The 18,077-nt window shown below is 35.1% G+C and overlaps 3 protein-coding genes across 3 annotated transcripts; 1 reads left to right on the top strand and 2 right to left on the bottom strand.

Annotated features, from left to right (window-relative positions):
- Positions 1-664: 664 nt before the first annotated feature.
- LOC140010049 (uncharacterized) lies at positions 665-2,396 on the top strand. Its single transcript, XM_072056421.1, has 3 exons — positions 665-898; positions 1,359-1,778; positions 1,886-2,396. Exons 1-3 carry the CDS (start codon positions 874-876, stop codon positions 2,278-2,280), a joined length of 840 nt encoding a protein of 279 aa, XP_071912522.1. The 5' UTR covers positions 665-873; the 3' UTR covers positions 2,281-2,396.
- Positions 2,397-5,994: 3,598 nt separating this feature from the next.
- On the bottom strand, positions 5,995-11,019 carry LOC113697529 (uncharacterized). The gene is made up of 6 exons (XM_027217191.2): positions 10,493-11,019; positions 9,238-9,516; positions 8,964-9,137; positions 8,753-8,859; positions 7,758-8,074; positions 5,995-6,798 (listed from the first exon to the last, which is right to left on the bottom strand). The coding sequence occupies exons 1-6, from the start codon at positions 10,664-10,666 to the stop codon at positions 6,227-6,229; spliced, it is 1,623 nt and encodes a 540-aa protein (XP_027072992.1). The 5' UTR covers positions 10,667-11,019; the 3' UTR covers positions 5,995-6,226.
- Positions 11,020-14,049: 3,030 nt separating this feature from the next.
- LOC113694981 (large ribosomal subunit protein bL35c) lies at positions 14,050-17,512 on the bottom strand. Its single transcript, XM_027213925.2, has 3 exons — positions 17,114-17,512; positions 16,909-17,025; positions 14,050-14,295 (listed from the first exon to the last, which is right to left on the bottom strand). Exons 1-3 carry the CDS (start codon positions 17,378-17,380, stop codon positions 14,218-14,220), a joined length of 462 nt encoding a protein of 153 aa, XP_027069726.1. The 5' UTR covers positions 17,381-17,512; the 3' UTR covers positions 14,050-14,217.
- Between the last annotated feature and the right edge of the window lie 565 nt (positions 17,513-18,077).

Raw genomic sequence — 18,077 nt, 5'->3', positions numbered from 1 at the left:
CTCCGAACATTACGAAAACACTGCAACAATTCAACCCAAATTCACAAAGTTATAAACTTAATTTGCACATGTACACGTTTAGCTAGGGAAAAGGCAATAAATATACTTGTATAATTTAGCTGTTCAATAACATACAAAAATTCAGTTGATAGAACACAACTTCACAATTCACATGGTGGCAAGAAACGCAAAAGCATCTGAATCTAGTCCTAATTCAAAATTAAGCAATGGATTTTTGCTTAGTATAAATAATTTTAAAAACCTAAAAAATGATTTAGTGGACCAGGATGAAAGTTCCCTAGACTTCAATCTCTATAGGTACAACTCACGGCTGGGTTTTGATGAAATATGAACATGCATCATCTGTCATCCTAGTCTTAGATTTGTTGGTGATCCATTGCTGTTGTTGGGAGGTTTTCATAATCTCGAGAACTTTTGCAGTCTAATTGTCAATTGCAGATTTGAGGAACCCTATAAGATCGTGCAACTCAAATTAAAATTATAATAGCTATGTTTTTTTTTTTTTTTTGTCTTAACATCTTTTTATATGATTACTAAGTACTAATGATAATAATTCAAGTGAGTAATTATATTTTTATACTCCATAAATAGCCATGTTTATTCTGTCACATTCCAAGAGAGAAAAAAAAGGGTAGGTTACAGTTAGAAGGCAGAAATATTAGGAGATTGCATATGCAAGTGAACCATTCCATATTGACATAGGTTTTCGAAAAATTGTCGGACCGTCCTACCAGACCAAGATATAAAACGAAACTGATAAAGGGTTCATATATAGTATTTAGTTAGTCTCCGTTAAGCTCTTGGGACAAAGCAAAACCCTCAAATATCTGAAAGCCATCTTCCAAGATATATATGAAGTTCTCGGAAAAACCTGCTGGTAATCGTACGCTATTTTTATTTTCTGCTCTGAACTTTCTACTGAGTTTTCCTCATATATGCAGTTTAATTACGTTTTTCCTTCTTTCTGTCTTGATGTAGTCAAGTGGTTATCAATCAATGCTTTTATTAGTCAAAACTTGTCTTATGTTGGTTGCTTTTATGAATTTCCTAATAAAAAAACAATGACAACGATTGATTGTTTTTTTTTAAAAGTGTAATATGATGATCACTTAATAGTTTTGCTCGAGAAAAAAGGTAAAACCTCTTTGTTTTAAGTTTTGGCACGATTTTTTTTTGTTTTTGATTGTCTGCAACTCCTTGTTCATTGTCTTAGAACAATGATTTGATCCTAATCGTCCCCTCGTCATCCCGTTTTCGAATAATTCATTGTTGGATTAGCAAGAAATTAAAAGGGATTTCTTGGTAAGTACGTAATAGCTTTTGATACCCGAATTTAGGTCCATCTACCAGGAGTCGTCGCCGCTGCCGGCAGGACAAGAGTAATAATTCTAGCGAACCTATGGACTGTGAGCATTATGGGAAACTGCTTAGTGGATTGCAAACTGATTGCATTAGAAACTCTGGACCCCTGCTAACAGATAAGCAGCAGAAGGGAGACGATAGTAATAATACCTCTGACAATCACGATAATTTTCATATCGAAAGTGAATATTATGGGAAGGTGCTAAGTGAATCCCAAATTGATTACATTCGAAACTCTGGACCGCTGCTAATAAAGAAGCAGCAGAAGAAGAAGGTTCCACAGGTAGTTGATCAACCAGGTGAAGACCAGACAGAAAAAGATCTGCCTGATGAATTTTGCGAACCCGTAACTATTTCAGAACCTTCATCAAATACCAATCCCAAAAGACGAAGAGGTAGCAATGTATCAGGAATATTGATTTATTGTTTCTCGATGTTTCTTTTAAGAAGTTTTGATGATACTGAAAAGTATAATGCTCACGTTTGTTAGTTCTGCTGGCAGGTCGAAAAGCTGAGGCCAGCCCAAGTAATACAACTTTGTCATCAGCTAAGAAAGCTTCAACATCAAAGAAGAAAATCAAAGCCCAATCTCCTGCTCCTCCTGCTTCCCCTACTCCTCCTACTCCTACCCGTGACCATCACATAACCTGGGATCTTTTTGATGAAACACCTGCATCAGTTGACCAGAACTGCCCTCTATGTGAAAATGATTTGTCTTCAACTGTGTTGGAGGTGGAGGATGAATATGAGATTTTTGGCGTTGAGCAGGTGACACTTCCCTGTGTTGCTATTTTGGCATGTGGCCATGCTTTCCATAGTGAATGCTTGGAAAGCATCACACTTCAGGATCAGCGAACTGATCCTCCATGCATTTTCTGTTTGAGTTGCGTCACATAAAACTGTTCCAACTCTGATGTTTCTTTTTTCTGAGAATTAGAGTACAGATGTAACTTCCCCTGGTATGAAATTGACAGTGTAGATTGAAGGATCCATTGAACAAATGGTCAAGGCAAATGTGGTCTAATGAATTTGCTGATTTTTTCATACGACAGTTAAAGCAAAAGTTTACTTCTTTTAAAAATCTTGGAGTTATTATTATTCTTAACTAACACATTGGGAAAACTACTTGAATGCAGATACAATTGAGAGCAGATACTTCAGAATTTTGGTGTTTGGTTAATGAATTAAACTTTATTAAGTTAATAGTAAAAAATCCATTTATAGCTTAGAGGAAACAGAAATATGCTTAAGAAGGAAAAAAAATATTAAATAACGGAAAAAACTTGTATAATGTTCTTGTACGCTAGTGTTGGAGAATTGCGCAAACAAAGAATCATATTGGAGATTTCAATTGATCATAAGTACAAGATTCATGCAATGTTCGATTGCTGCAAAAAAAAAAATTAAAAAAAAAAAAGAAGAGGCAAATAGCAACAAGCTTTTGTCATCCAAGAAAATAGATGGCAGTTAACATTAATTTGCAGCAGATAACCATTCCCCTGATTCAAGTAAGTTATTTTTCCCAACAGGTTCATATCCTTGAAAGTAATCTATTCAGTGAATTTGCCCTTACATCACTATTCTACATCCACGCAGCACCCTGGATTATTTCAGAATACACAAACTTATTAGAGAAGATTTTTCAGCTTTGTTGTTGTTGTTGTTTTTTTCCCCCCTGACAGAATTAATATCTTTGTATTGAGTTATCAGTTAACTATATACAAATTCGAACATTAGCATAAAACTCAAAATGCCTCCTGAAGAACCACCACATCTGCCCAACAGTTCTTTCTTTGCCACTCATTCATCATTGTAATTTCTTTTAGCTTATGTACAAATCATGCATTTAACCATACAGGCTTTCTGTCAAAAATTACACACACACACACACACACGCACTAGACGTCTTACAAACAAATTGCTTTGCATCATCTTTGTTGAGCAAGTCACTTTTTACTTTGAGTTTTCGACTTGTTTGCTTTCTTGTTGAAATTCTTTTACATGTTTCTTTGGGATGTATCTTTCAGATGTCTGCATGCATGGTTAAACTGAATTAGTTGATCTTTCTTGTTGCAAGCCACTGATGCATACAAGCATGTTCACTCTTAGTGCTAATTATTGGGCGGTCCTTTTTCTTAAACATTTTTGTGTTTTAGACACCTTAAGTATAAACAAAATTGCATTTGGACGTGCAAGTCTAATTATTGTGACATTAGCACGACCAATGGTTAAAGATACATCATCATACTACAAGCATAAAGGATTCATGTTCCCTCCATTGCTACTCTAAAAAGATGTTTATACGAACTGATATAGATTCATAATATGTCATCATTGTTCATATTTGAAATCCCATTTTTGCATATTAGTCATGATATTAGACCGATTTGTGGAAAAAAAAATCTACAGTGTAAACATTCATCCATTGAATGAGAATTTTTTTTTTTTAAGAAATGGGTGGTAACAATGCTTTTTTTTTCCCAGTCATGTGCAGGTTTGGATTGCCATTTTTTTTCAAAAATTGTTTACGCTTTCCGTGAACACGTCAAATCATTACAGTATAATTTTTTACAAAAACTTCAAATGGGCTTGAATTGGGTGATATTCATGACCAGAATGTGATTATTAAGTTTTACTTGTTGAGATACATTATAGTTGATTGAAGATATTATACTATACAAATCGAAGATCTCCAAGCAAATCATGTCCTAATTCATTATACTTTTTTCATGTAATATTTTATGGGTTTTGGCACGGTTGACTCATTATAGTTGCTTGTTGTATGCTAATTATACATGCAATTTGGTCGGCTTTGTATAGAGGCATCAATTACACAATACTGTGTTCCTTTTAACATTCAAATTTTTGGGAGCTATCCTTTGCTATAAGGGCATCTGCAACGGAGTCTAACGATGCGGGTAATACTTGTCATAACACGGGTCCATTACACGGCCACCCATTGTGGCCATATAATACCCATTACACGCATCATTCTGATGATACGTGTAATGGGTGGGCCAGTGTTAAAATTTAGTAATGACAAAATTTATACCAACAATGTTAAAGTTAGCAACGTTCACTTTTTTTCCAACGGTTATGTTTTAATTCTCTATATAAACACACAACACACTCCTTTTTTTTTATATCTTACTATTCTACTCTATTATTTCTTTTACTTTCTCACTCATTTTCCTCAACCTCTTTGCACAATTTTTTAAAATTTCAATATTTTGTGATGATGGATGAGAATTATTGTAGTTTTACAAATATGTTAAATGCTCCAAATATAGAAAATTCATCCTCCTCACAAAATCAAAACCCCCAAAATTTTCCAAATTACCCATTTTCTGGTATTCCTACAAATGTCCAAAATTTAATGAAAGTTAATGCTTTTTTTTTTTAAATAACAAAATTATTTTTAAAAAATTACTTTATTTATTTATGGGATATAAGTTATGCATTATTAAAATAAATGTTTAATTTAATTGTGGACCCATACTATTACACCTTGTGGAGTGTAATCCATTGTGAGTGGAAGTATAATAAAAGAGGAGAGAACGGAATGCTGACGTGGCATGTGGATTACACTCTAAAAAGTGTAAACCATTGTGGATGCTCTAACTAATTTTTTTTCTTTCAAAAAGCGAACAATATATAGCTACTAACAGGAAATCGGAGATCAAAAGCACGTAGACAAATGATTTGTGCAACTTAGATGACTTGCGTTTCCCAAATGAGTTGCTTTTTTCTTGCAATTTTTTCATATAGCATAAGTTTAGCCTTACAACCATGCCGGAAAAAGTATTGCTAAAGGAAAGACCTTTCTAACATGTATATATATGTCTCACTCGGGAAATTTATTCTGTGGACAATCCTTAGTCTAGTAAACTTTCCTAGTTGAGTAAATGAACTAAATTTTGTTGCTCATTTTCTTTTTCTTTTTCTTTAACTTCTTTGGTAAGAGAACCACATCTCTTTTATGGTATCTATTTGACGGATGACTGAATTTAGAAAAAGCCCCATCTCCAGTTCAAACTAAAGGTCGTCACTCCTTCCACAATTGTTTGTTTCGATTTATTTCGGCCTTAGTTTGCATTTTGTACTTTCATACTCTTTAGTCTTTGACATGCTATTGCTTTTGCTTTTGTTATTGAAATGGTTCTTTAGTGCACATATCGATCTACTTTATGAACTCAACATTCCGTTTGGATTGCTATTTTTAGGAGAAAAATGGTAATCCAAAACAATAAGGAGTATCAATTCTTCTTATATGGTCCGTATCATGCATGCGGCTCTAGTCATGTTTAATTCAATCACAAAGCATTTAGCAACCATGGCCTGCCATTTCCCAAAAGGAGTAGTAATTTTTGGGGAACCAACATTTATCAATGAAATCTTCACAATTGAGAGTACCATATCAAGGAAATCTCATGGTTTTCAACCGTGCAGAAAGAGGAGAGGACCAACATGCGAAGAAATAACAGAATAGCAGCTGCAACTTCATTTGGTCTATAAACAAGTAAAGAACGTGGAGCCAAGTGCAAAATTGGATTAATCGTTAGGAATTCTGGGAATGCAGCAAACAAATTGCAAACAAAGAAAGCTGAATAATTGTATCAATGACCCTCGAAATTAACTATTTGATAAATCTGATCTATTTACAGACCAGTAGTACACCGTTCAGGAAATTATCAGGATTCTTCATCAAAACAAATTTCTGAATCCAAAACAATTTCCAATTTCCAGCTAATCATTAAACACCAGGAACAATAGACACTGCAAAGCAACCAGTTCACCATCTAAATGGATTACATATGACCTGCATATACGGCACTATGAACCATCATCTATATTTGCTTTCATCAGCTTCTGCAATGTTGAACAAAAACTTCGGAAAAGATGCAATACGAGGCAGATTAAGTAGAAGGTCTCCAAGTGAGTCTCTTCTTGGGATACCTGGAGTCTGCTTGGGATCCACTGAGCTCACTACGTCATCGTGAGCCTTCATCTCAAACATAAAGTCACTAGGGTAGTTCAATTCAGCATCTCTCCCAGCTAAGGGTCCTTCAGAGTAATTTTCTCCCTCAACATGTGCACTGGAAGCTACTGTTGGATCCTGCAGAAGACAGCAAAGCGAATTGACCTTTTTCATGAGTTTCTCATCTGAAGCTGCTACATTCTGGGTGTCACTAAGCATAATCTGTGCAATGTTCTCAAAAATGTTCTGACACTCTGATGCCTTTTCCGAAGGAATACTTCCAGAGGTCACTTGTTCTGAAATATGTTGTCCAATGTGACTCACAAGATCAGTCATAGACATAGAAGGATGAAGCCCCGGCACTTTCAAGTTTTTCAGCCCTTGGGAATCAGATAGATAATAGTTACCATTCCCTTCAATTGCATTTGCATCCATAACTATCAATAAGCACAAGACGGTGAGTGACAGATCAAAAAAACCAAAAAATACAGTATAATTCAGATTTATCTAATATCAACAAAATCTCCAGAAAAAATATTGGAACTTAGCTAACTAGCCAGTAAAGAGGTTTGAGAAGGAAGATGCAGAAGCAGGAGTATTTTTTTTTTTTTCTGGTCATCTCTGCAATTCACCATACCTTACTCTTAAATTTTTACAGATACTTATATTTACATATGCAGGAACTTCACTCAGTGCTGGCTTCTATCAAGGTAGTTGACAATAATGACAATAAGGCAAAGGATATACTTGTAATTTTATAGAAGTGAAGCTCTGTACTGGGGAAGTTAAGGAAATCTAACGGTACAATTGAATGAAACTTGAGAACAGCAACTCTAAATAGATACGAAACATTTCAAAGTACGTCTACAATACTCTAATCAATCATGAGAGAGAGAGAGAGAGAGAGAGAGAGAGAGATCAACTACTAGGGCAATGAAATTCAGCAATCAGTAAAATCCTATACATGGTGCAAGTACAAAGGCTTGAGCAACTGAGATCTTTGAGCTAAAAGAAGAAAATCACAACCAACCACTAAAAAAGAAGCTGCATCAAGGATGAAAACAAAAAGCAAGAGAAAAGACCATCCCAACTAACAGACCCCATGGCTGCTAACATAGGAGGATCCTACAACTCTTCACCAGTTCCGCATATGAACTTCAAGTAAAAAATGAACAAAGAAAAATGATAGCAGCCGAGTAACTCTATAAGCTTCAAGTCGTAAGTTTCAATATACTCTTTAATCATTCCCAAAACAAGATGTCCAGTACTTAATATAAACAGAAAAACAAATATGTGAGGAACAGGAACTTCTTTTGCCAAAAGATTTAAATGTCACCATCTCAATCAGTAACTGATTTCCACTTAACAAATTCACACAAACATGAAGAAGAGATACCTGAGCTTGGCGAAGGGGCTTCTTTGGCTGAGCCTGTAGTGGCTGAATCCCAGGTATCGAAATTCAATGATGACAAATCTGAGATGGATGGTGATGCTACATCAGGAAAGCTTGAAACAGAGGATCCTTCACCAGTCCGGAGTTGACTAGATTTAAATTCATCTGGACTTTCTACAGCAGAAGCTTGCGTATCAAAGTAGGGTTTGTCCATAACTATCTCAGGCTGTTGGCTCAACATGTTAAGTCGTGTATCACACTGAATCAGCTTTTCAAAATGCTTGTTTAACGCACCTGGAGGGCATTGTAGAATATGTTGCCTGTTCAAATCATGTAAAGGCCTTCAATATTGACAGCCATTCAGCTTTTGACAAATATGGTTGCAAATGGAAAAGAAAACTCAACAGAAAATCTTTCCATGCACACGAATATAACAAAAGTCAGCAACAGATAAGTATCCAGTTGTAAGCCTAGTGATAAACATTGTTGTGCACCAAGGGCATATCCATTCAAGAGTATAAGCTTGAAATAGTGGTCTCTTTTCCAGTTTCAGTATAAAACAATCATCTCCTTTAACTGGTTCAAGTCTTCAATTGTTATGAAAGAACAATTTTACAAACAAAAAGCATAAACTTCGAAAGGTGTAACAATTCAAAAAACTTCATCAAAGAACAGACAAAATGGTGTACAACTGCAATAATTTCCATGGAATTATGCAACGTATCTTATGATCTAAATGCCCTCTGATGCCAACAGAAAAGAAACTAATGAACAATGACAAGACTCCCAATCTTATATATGCTAAGCCAAAGTAGTCACATTAGTCTAACGCAAAAAGCTGTAGACACACAATAGTAAATCAGACACTTGTGGAGGTTTATCTAAACACGAGACTCAATCAGTAATAATGACTATGCATATGGTCATCTCTAAATGGTTATGTCAATTTTTGCTTTAAAAAAATAACCCCAGTACTAAGACGATGTCTAATGATTTACCTATGTATACTAGCCTGTCCATCAGTAAAATCAGATGCTGCCTGCCACAAAGTGTGCTTTCGGGGCTGTGGGTTGGTCTCCCTGAAAAACAGAGGTTGCCGGGCAAGCTGAAACACCATAAATACTGTTAAATAACCTAAAAATACATGGTAAACTAAGCCAGATGAAATAGAAAGCTTAGATATGGCATCATACTCGAATTAAATCTTACCACTATAGTCAAAGTGCTAGGCCCATTATCAGGAAAACTTGCTTTAAGAGCCATAATATCAGACCACTGTATCTCTATTTTACTCTTCAACCCAGCTTCAAGAACTTCCCAAACAAGCTTGTGCTTAGCAAAGTAACATTTTGCCACCAAGTCACCTTCATGCCTAGCGACAAACTGCCACCACATAACAGATACAAGGTAAAAATATGGTTCAAACATTTAAGACATGCATTAAAAATATTTTTTTAAAAAAAAAAAGAAGCATGATACATACCTCCCAACGTCCAATCCTTATAACAGAAGCAGCAAAATTCGAAGCCTTCATCTTATCAGTTGCAATTGAAGCAGCTGTGTTTTTTGCGTCCTTGTTTGCTGTACTAGTGCTACTGCCAGATTGAGCCGCTACAGGAGAAGCATTGTTCTGGGATAGCCTCATTTGAATTAAATCCAGCAAAGACGGACTCTTCCTTAACCGCAAACCCAAAGGGCTAGGTTCATTGAGCGGATTGTACTGCAAAGGTGTAGCAGTAAAATCATTGTTCGCTGTGCTCCACTGTTGCAAAAAACCAAAAAAAAAAAATTACATAAAAAATGAATAAAATACCAAAGTTGGCACAGAAGAACTTGAAACAAAAAACAAGTCAAACCCATCAGGCTTCCAACACAACTAGGTAGCTGGCCATAAAATTCTATTAACCTATACTCCAAATTCAAAATCCAAGTTGGTCCCTCAACTCAACTATAAAATTGCCAGATTGGATGCATGCAATCAACTACTCGAGAAAAGTTCCATAATTGCAATGATTGACTTCTGGTATCACTTAAAACTGGGTCCAAACAAGATGGGCATCCTTACGAAAAGCCTCATGAGGACTGACACGTTGTATTAAATTGCATATGACAAAAGTTAACCAACAAGCATGCAGATTACCATGTATGCAGAAAACCACAGCCTTGCAAGCGCAGGCCAACCAAGAATCTTAATGAAAAGAATCATCCTTTCATGCCTAAAACATGAACACCAATATCTCTCCTACAATAGTAGAAAATTGCCTTTGGAACCTAGTTTAAGAACACCTCCTCCATAAATACTTTTATGAATCAAATTTATTCAGGTAATTTCAAAATAAGATTGTTCACATTCAATACAAAAAAAAAGTTAATCAAGTCATCCCTAATCCTTGTACACTACTAAATATCCATTTTCCTCAGCTTTACTGTATATGCGGGTTTCACTATTTGGTAGCTGTAACATTTGAACATACGGCATGTAACAAAGATAAATTTAATAAAAAAGGAAAGTTTACACAAGCCCAATCTATTTGCTTATCCAGCACAAACTACTAGTTCTTTCAGCTTCCCTTCCGATTTTCGAAACTATTCTCTGATAAAATAACAATTCAAATAAAATATAATTCTAAAAAGAAATTGGACCTAAAGCCACCTCAAATATTCTCATTTAATTCAGAATAATTACTTAAAACTTAGAACTAATACTTATGAATTGAAAAAAAAAAAAAAGGAACTACCTGAATGAATGGCGGCGATGATGAGGTAGACGGAGACAACCTAGATCGTTTACTTAGACGTCCGTGACCTTCCTCGGCCTCAACCTCCTCCGCCGCCGCGATCTCCAACTTCACCGACGTATCATTCCCGGCACCAAACGACATCGTTCGTGACCTCATTTTCGACTCAACCATCAAAACAAAGGAAACTAACCAAAAAGAGAAAAAAATATATATATTCAAAAGATAAAAAGGGAAATTTATCAGGTACTGAAGAATTCAGGTAAAAAACATAAAGGGATATTGGTTGAATTGGATAAAGGAGAAATCACGATAGTGCCGAAGAAGTTGGAGATTTTAGAACTGAGCTGAAAAGGAAAAGAAAAGTGAAGGATAATTAGGGCATAAACCCTAGAACTTGAAGGGGAAGAAATTTTTTTGGAGATTTTTCTTTCCCTTCCTTTCTTTCCTTTCTTTCTTTTCTCTTCCTTTTCCTGTGCTGCTTTTGGATCCTTGGCTTGGGCAGACAATGACAGAAAAAGGAATTTTTTAAAATTTGGTAAAAAGAGTACACGTGCCTTAAATTATTGGATGGGTACTTTTCGAGGTTGTTGACGACCAGATTCGTGTACTCGGGTTTCTGGGTTAGATCCGAATTAATGGTTTACAATTCGGAATTTACGATGTTTTGTAAAAATTGAAAAAGAAAAAAATAGTTGATTATTATTTCGCAAAAATTGAAAATAAAAAAATTATTCACAAAATGCTCATGATCAAGAAAATTACTAAAAGTGAAAGTAGTATTTATTGCCAACTCAACCATTCTTTTATCCTTTTTCTTTTGAAATTTCTTGAACTGCATTTTTTTTTCAATTAAGAGCTGAAATTATAAATCATTTTAACAAAATTCATCTAGATTTTGTATTTATTATTGCTCTATCGAAGGTGTTCACAAATACTGAAAACTGATGAGTTGCACTACTATTTCTTGCTATCATTATTACTTGTTCTAATAGCTGAACTGAAACGAAATTGAATAAAAAAAACTCCTTAATATTTGTCAAAATACATTCAATTTCAATTACTAAAAGAGTAACTGGAATAAGAGGTTTTACCCTTTTTTATCGAGAATCTGCATCCTCATAATGTAAATTTATTAAATTTTCTCAATTTATTTAGCATTTATTTCATATCACTCTTTTTATTCTTGACAAAAACTGAGGTTGCGGTGTAATTAGAATTGTATAATAAAACAAAAAGAATCGCATGATATAAGACAAAAAAAATTAACTCTTCTGTCGGGTTTGGATTCAGTTCAGGTATTCGGGCCATCTACTAAAATCGGGTCCAATAAAGTTATAGCCGCCTGCCAAACGACAGCGAATATAGCTATTGTAGAAGTGGATAAATTGTGGGCCCAGATTCCATGCAACAAACAAGGGGGTGATTGGGAGTCGGTGGTGTTTTGCTAAATCCAAATTCCCATATATGCCCAAATTTTTTTTTTTTAAAAAAAAAAAAGGAAGCCGAAAAAAAGAACATTTAACTCTTTCCCTTGTCGGATGAAGCTGAAAAAGCATAGGATCTCCAAGAATGGATATTTCCAAAAATTCTTCACAGATTCGTTGTATTATCCTTTTGGAGTAACCGTTGGGGATAGCCAAAGAGTGAGAAAATAAATTCTAATTAAATAAGAAGATCAAAATGAGTTATGGGCTGTACAGGGAACATTTTGTTTGATGTACATGAGAAGAATTATATGTGTCATGAGCCATCTAGAATATGCTAATCATCTAATCCTATAAATTAATTAATATATAAGATAATCCATCTCAGTTATGACGTATACAGAAGACATTAAATTGTTGTATCAAAGCAAAACATGCAATCATTAGGGGGATTAATGTTTGCCAATTTAGGCTGGTTGCCTTGTTTCTTTGGATTACCATTTTTCTTTAAAAAAAAAAAAATTACGCAGCTCTTAATTATTTTTTATCTTGTATTTATCAAATCGTTATAATAGATATTTTTATAAAAACTCCAGAAAGCAGCAATCCAAATACTAGGGTTGCAATTTCAGGAAGTTGGGAATTCTGCTACATCATCACAGAGTTTTTTTTTTTTTTTTTTTTTTTGACGTCTTCCTTTCTTGATATTTTCGACCACAAGAATCAAATTAATTGAACTGAACACACCATCCAAACCAGAAGGAAAAACCAATCTTGATTTTTTTTTAAAACAATTACCAAGACCTATACTATTTTATCCTAAAAAGAAGGGAGAATCAGCTGGATTGTATAAGAAACTAACACAATTAAAAAAGGGTGCACTAACACACAATTAAAATTTTTTTTTTTTTTAACAGCAAGGTGGTCAGGTTGAATTCATGATCTACAGATAAAGGGATTTTAGATCTCTTTTGATATTGAATTCAAATCTTGATTATTCAGTAGTTGAATAAAATTAGGGAAAGTAGCTGCAGTCAACGTAGTAACTAGGAAGGGTAAGTTTAACATCTTAGCTCGTAACATAGACCTTAAAAACTTGATCAAAGAGGAGAAATATTTCAACCATTTCACTTTTTTTTTTTTTTTGTGCTTTTGGGTGCAAAATTCAACTATTTCCCTTGTCGGATGAATCTCAAATATGGTAGGATATTTCCAAAATTTTCTTCATAGGTTCATGTACCATCCTTTTGTGCCCCGTCTAGTTCTTTACACCATGCTCCAAAACCCACATAAGAAGAATTAAATGAGTTATCATCCTGTTTGCAGAAAACAACATTGTTTGGCGTTGCCATCTAGAACAACACATTAATGATTCGGTCGTACAACTAATTAGGTAAATCCATCCCTTTGGCTCTAGTATTTGGCAGAATCATTTTGGGATGATGCTCAATGGCTGAATTTAATGACAAGAACATCACAACCATTATTGGGAGAATATTGGAAAGCGCCTATGATCTTCTATTGTAGTAATTGTTGAACAAAAATTTCTACCAAGTGCAATGACAGTAGTATGCTGCTTACCTCATTACCTCTGGATCATAAACCTGGTCTCAAAAAGGATTTTCGAAGAGACAAGGTTAAATCCATCAGGCGTTAGTGTTAAGGACACAGCATAGCCTTCTTAACCTCGAGACAGAAAGCAAGCTTTCTAGTGGACAAGAGAAAGTATAGTAACTCCCACCAAAGTAAGGACCCAGAAAAAGGTACTTAATCCTATCTGCAATTATCAGGGCCTTAAGATTTATCAACTCAAAAGGAATGTTAAATCTCTTAATAGGATTGTAAGTGCAATTGTACGAGTTCTCTGCAACAGGATCAGCAGAGTTTTAGCGTTGCTAAAGCAGAAAATAGCATTTAAACAGTTTAACAAAGAAACAGAAAAAAAAAAAAGAAAGATCCACTTTGTCTATTCAGCAGCTATTTACCAACAGATTAATGCTTCTTGTCAATGTCCTTACCAGGAAGGGTAAACTTATCATCATAAGGTGGCTTCTAAATTTTTTTTTTTATTAAAAAAAAAAAATACTTTGCTAGACGTGAGTTCATAGTGTAAAGTCATTGCAAAAGTAATAGCGAGCAGAAGTTCTTTTATAAGGTAGATGGTTAGACCATAAAATACAAACTAAGATGGAAGGGAAGGGCAAACAATGGATTGCTTACTTCCTCTACGTAGAAAAGACGTGCTTCAGTACAAAAAAAATAACACAGCATCTGCTGCAGTGCCCATCTGCATCAGCTCTAGTTCGCTTTGCGATTTACTTTCAAATAAGGCAAAGCACCAATTACATTGTTGTAGTCACTCTGGTCAACTGGCACCTGCATAAAGCATGAAAAGCATATGATGAAGAAACCCAATGAGTTGATTCGAGACAACAGTTTAGTAGATGAAGGGACTTCTGATTTGTCATGTTTCATTAATATATCCCCATGTTTCTGATTTTGCTAACTAGAGCTTGCTTAATGAGAGGCTTCTTTCCTCTTTTCAAAAGCAACTACAGGCTGCACAGCATAAAATATCGAAGCCTTGAACTCTAAAACCTATCTGTCCTCTAATCTCTCTGTCCTCTAAAACCTATATGATGTTGAAGCCCTGAACTCAATCGAAGTGCTACATCTGATTAGACTCTCAATCTTACCAAAAATGCTTAAGCATTTCACTCGATTTTTTATTTGTTATTTATCTGTAAAGTCTTGTTCCATTTCTTGATTTCCGTACAAGATTGTCCTCATTACATTAACATTTAGCAACTTATGAATCTCCATAGGGTTAAAATAACATGGAACAACGTGAAGTATATGAAGGTATACTTCTTACTTGTCCTTCAATAGCCAAATGACACCCTAAACTTGGTCTAAATGTTCCTTTTGTTAGACTTAAAATTCTAGGTACAGTGCTCAAGCAGTTTGCATTGTGCTTTTGATTAACCATTACAAAGACACATTCTGCACAAATTTAAACTTAATCTTTCAAAAAGGACTTTACAATCTGTAAGAAAGCTTAAAGTCCATTTATCAGGGAAGATTTCTCCACTTCCTATAGCAGTAAGTTCCCCCAAGAAGACAATGGACCAATTCCAGTACTCTTAATTGTGCAAAGCATTGGGAATAACAAACATAACAAACAGACAACAATTTTCTTTCTTCAATTCTTGTTTTCATCAGCCATTTCTTTCTTTCGTTCTTTGTGTGTTTCCATAACCAGTGATGGTTCAAATTTTCTTTTATTGATCTTAAGCAATGGCATTTTTTCCTTTCTAACGTATAGCAAATAGATTAAGTAGGTTTAATTAAGACAAATAAGTCCTTTACTTGCCAGCACAAGCCTGACCTTAATATAAGATCTCAGGCAGCACTTATTCATGTTCCCACCCACCAAATATAACTCTAGATAGTACCTTAAGCTCAAATTAGCTAATCTCTAGTGTTAATTAAGTTTCAGAGAAAACACGTTCAAAAATCTCCATCACACTTTTTGAGCAAGTAACCCACTTGTCACAGGAAGGGAAAGCAAAAAAAGGTCTTAGCAAGTCAAGCCTCAGTAAAGATGAAGTTAGCTTTTACAACATGCATTACTGTGCCCGTGATACTGATAGTCTGATGATACTGTGCCCGTGAACAAAACTCAAGTAGCTTGAGACTAGAAAATTTGAGTGACCATGGAGCAGGCTCAATTGGGCACAACCTTAGTCAGCACTCTTAGAATTTCCCATAGCATAAATCACTTATCTTAGGAAAAAAAAAATTACACCATCCAACAATTTCATCTTTCTTTCAGTCACTTCTCCATGATGTAATGTTATTGTACCTTACATGGACTTAGATTGGAATTAAGTGTGGCTAAGCATCTTTTTAGATCTGAAATCTTAAAAGGAGCTCTCCACGATATTTATCCAATCATTGCTAGTCTCCTAGTAGAACATGACCTCCAATATTTTTGCAAGTTCTGAAGGCTACCTGGTCACTCTGATTGCTAAGATTGGCAGAAGGAAACTGTGAACTGGATTAGCAAACAAACTTTAACCCAATCAAATCAAAACCCATTTGCATACAGGGATACCATGCCTTGTTTCTTTATGCTATTCTTCCTTTTTCACTACTTCTCTTGGATCCATTTGATTCAGTGAACTTTCTTAAAGTGTTCTCTTTCAGGAACCAAACAGATTAGCACTGACTCCTTGTAAAGCCCCAACCTCATGTAATGACTAGCCAATATACTTTCCTCCTTCCACCAACCTATTGCTTTCAAAGGACATACTCTAATATTAACCTCAGGATAGTGTGAAGGGACAAACCTCTTTCTTTTGCTCTCTTAGACAGTTTACACAATCAACCAAGCAAACTTAGCTCTTCCTCAAAGAAAAAGCTCACCATTCTACTATAAAGTTTCCCCCTGGTTTTGGCACTCTGCACCTTTAGAATTCTTCTATCCCTTCCAAATCACCAAAACACAAGCTCAAACTTGCACATCGCTGATTCTAACTAGTCCAAAAGAAGAAATCAATATCCGAAGGCCAGTATTGAGCCCCTTAGCTGGCCCCCATAGGTGTTCAAGGCTAAGTTTACACTTGGACAACATTGATCGTTTTGGCAGTGATAAAAAAAGAGCTACAAAAAAATATTAAACACACTTGATTTCATTGTCTTTCTTACTGTATCTAAATCACGGCATTTCTCCTATGAAGATATGTATGATTTGAAAACTTGATACAACAGAGTTGGGACGAGGTTAAAGGAAAAAAACATACACTGTACACCAAAATTATATTATTTAAAGATTAAAGTTTGCAACAGGTGATCAGATAAACCAATTAGAATTCACTTCTACACAAGTTAATTGATCAAAACAGTTGACAGAACCGTAAAACATAAAACGAGAACTAGAAATGATCTCAAATTGCATCATTAGGAACTTGAGAAAAGAAGGCAAACCATCTTGGAGAGTCTCAATTTTCTCTTAGTATTCTTCTTAGCCAACAAATGCTGCTTCCCAGCTCTCCTCCTCATAATCTTCCCACTTCCAGACACCCGAAACCGCTTCGCGGAAGCCTAAAAATCCCAGAGAATATAAACACCCTTTCATACAGCTCACAAAAACCAATTCAACAAAATTAAAGCTCAAAAAGAAAAAAAATACCTTGTGGGTTTTCATTTTATAGCCTTTAGCACAGACGATAGTGAGGAACTGTGGATTACTGATCTGGGAGGGGGAAGCAACAGTGGAGAGCCTGTTAAGCACAACTGGGGTGAACCCAGAAATGCTGCAAGTAGAGCTGAGGTTAAGTGAAGTTTTCTTGGCGAAGGGAGAGAGGTGAACTGTCCTGACTGGGTGATGTTGTTGGGGACCCTTTATGCCTAAGGAGAATACCATTGTTGTTGTTCTTGAAATTGGGGATGATGCCATGGTTTAGGCCACTGTAGTGCAGCTCTGCCGGGAGAGAGGGCTTGGGTGGGGAGGTTCTCTGGGAGGGTGGAGGTGGAGACCGGAGAGATGATGTGGATAATGATGTGTGGTGACTTTTTTTTTGGGATTTTGGGGCATCAACAACGGCCAGCAAAATTTTCATCCAAAATTCTTACTTCTTTCTTTGAAAAGCAAAATTCTTACTTCTTAATAAAGACTTTGGACTATATTAAGACCATTTTGTTTGTACATTATATATTAAAAAAAAGGAACCATTTTGTATTTTATTTCTTTTTTCTTGGTGGTGCTTCTATGAGACCTTTAAATTGAATAATTAGACCATATTAATTCCTAGATTTATAATTAGTCACAAACACGTATTAGAAATTTGGTAGATTTTAATAATCTCGATGTTGATGAAATTTTTTGGAGCAAGGGATGTTGAGATTTTTATTTTCTTTTTTTATTTGATGTATCATTGAGATGCACGTGCGAAGTAGAGACTAGACTTTTTTCCATTGTATCGAAGAGAATTTCCCTCCATTACATCCTAATAAAATTTATTTAAAAATTAACATTATTCATAATATATTTTATTACACGCATTAGTTATATATGAAATTTTGTATGAATTTGACTAAGTTTTATAGTCTGATTAATCATTACAAAATTTGTTACAATTTTGGTCCACTTTCCA

Source organism: Coffea arabica, chromosome 6e (genome assembly GCF_036785885.1).
Source record: "Coffea arabica cultivar ET-39 chromosome 6e, Coffea Arabica ET-39 HiFi, whole genome shotgun sequence".
NCBI lineage: Eukaryota > Viridiplantae > Streptophyta > Magnoliopsida > Gentianales > Rubiaceae > Coffea > Coffea arabica.
Note: the sequence above shows the minus strand (reverse complement) of the source record. Positions and strands in the feature narration are given on the sequence as shown.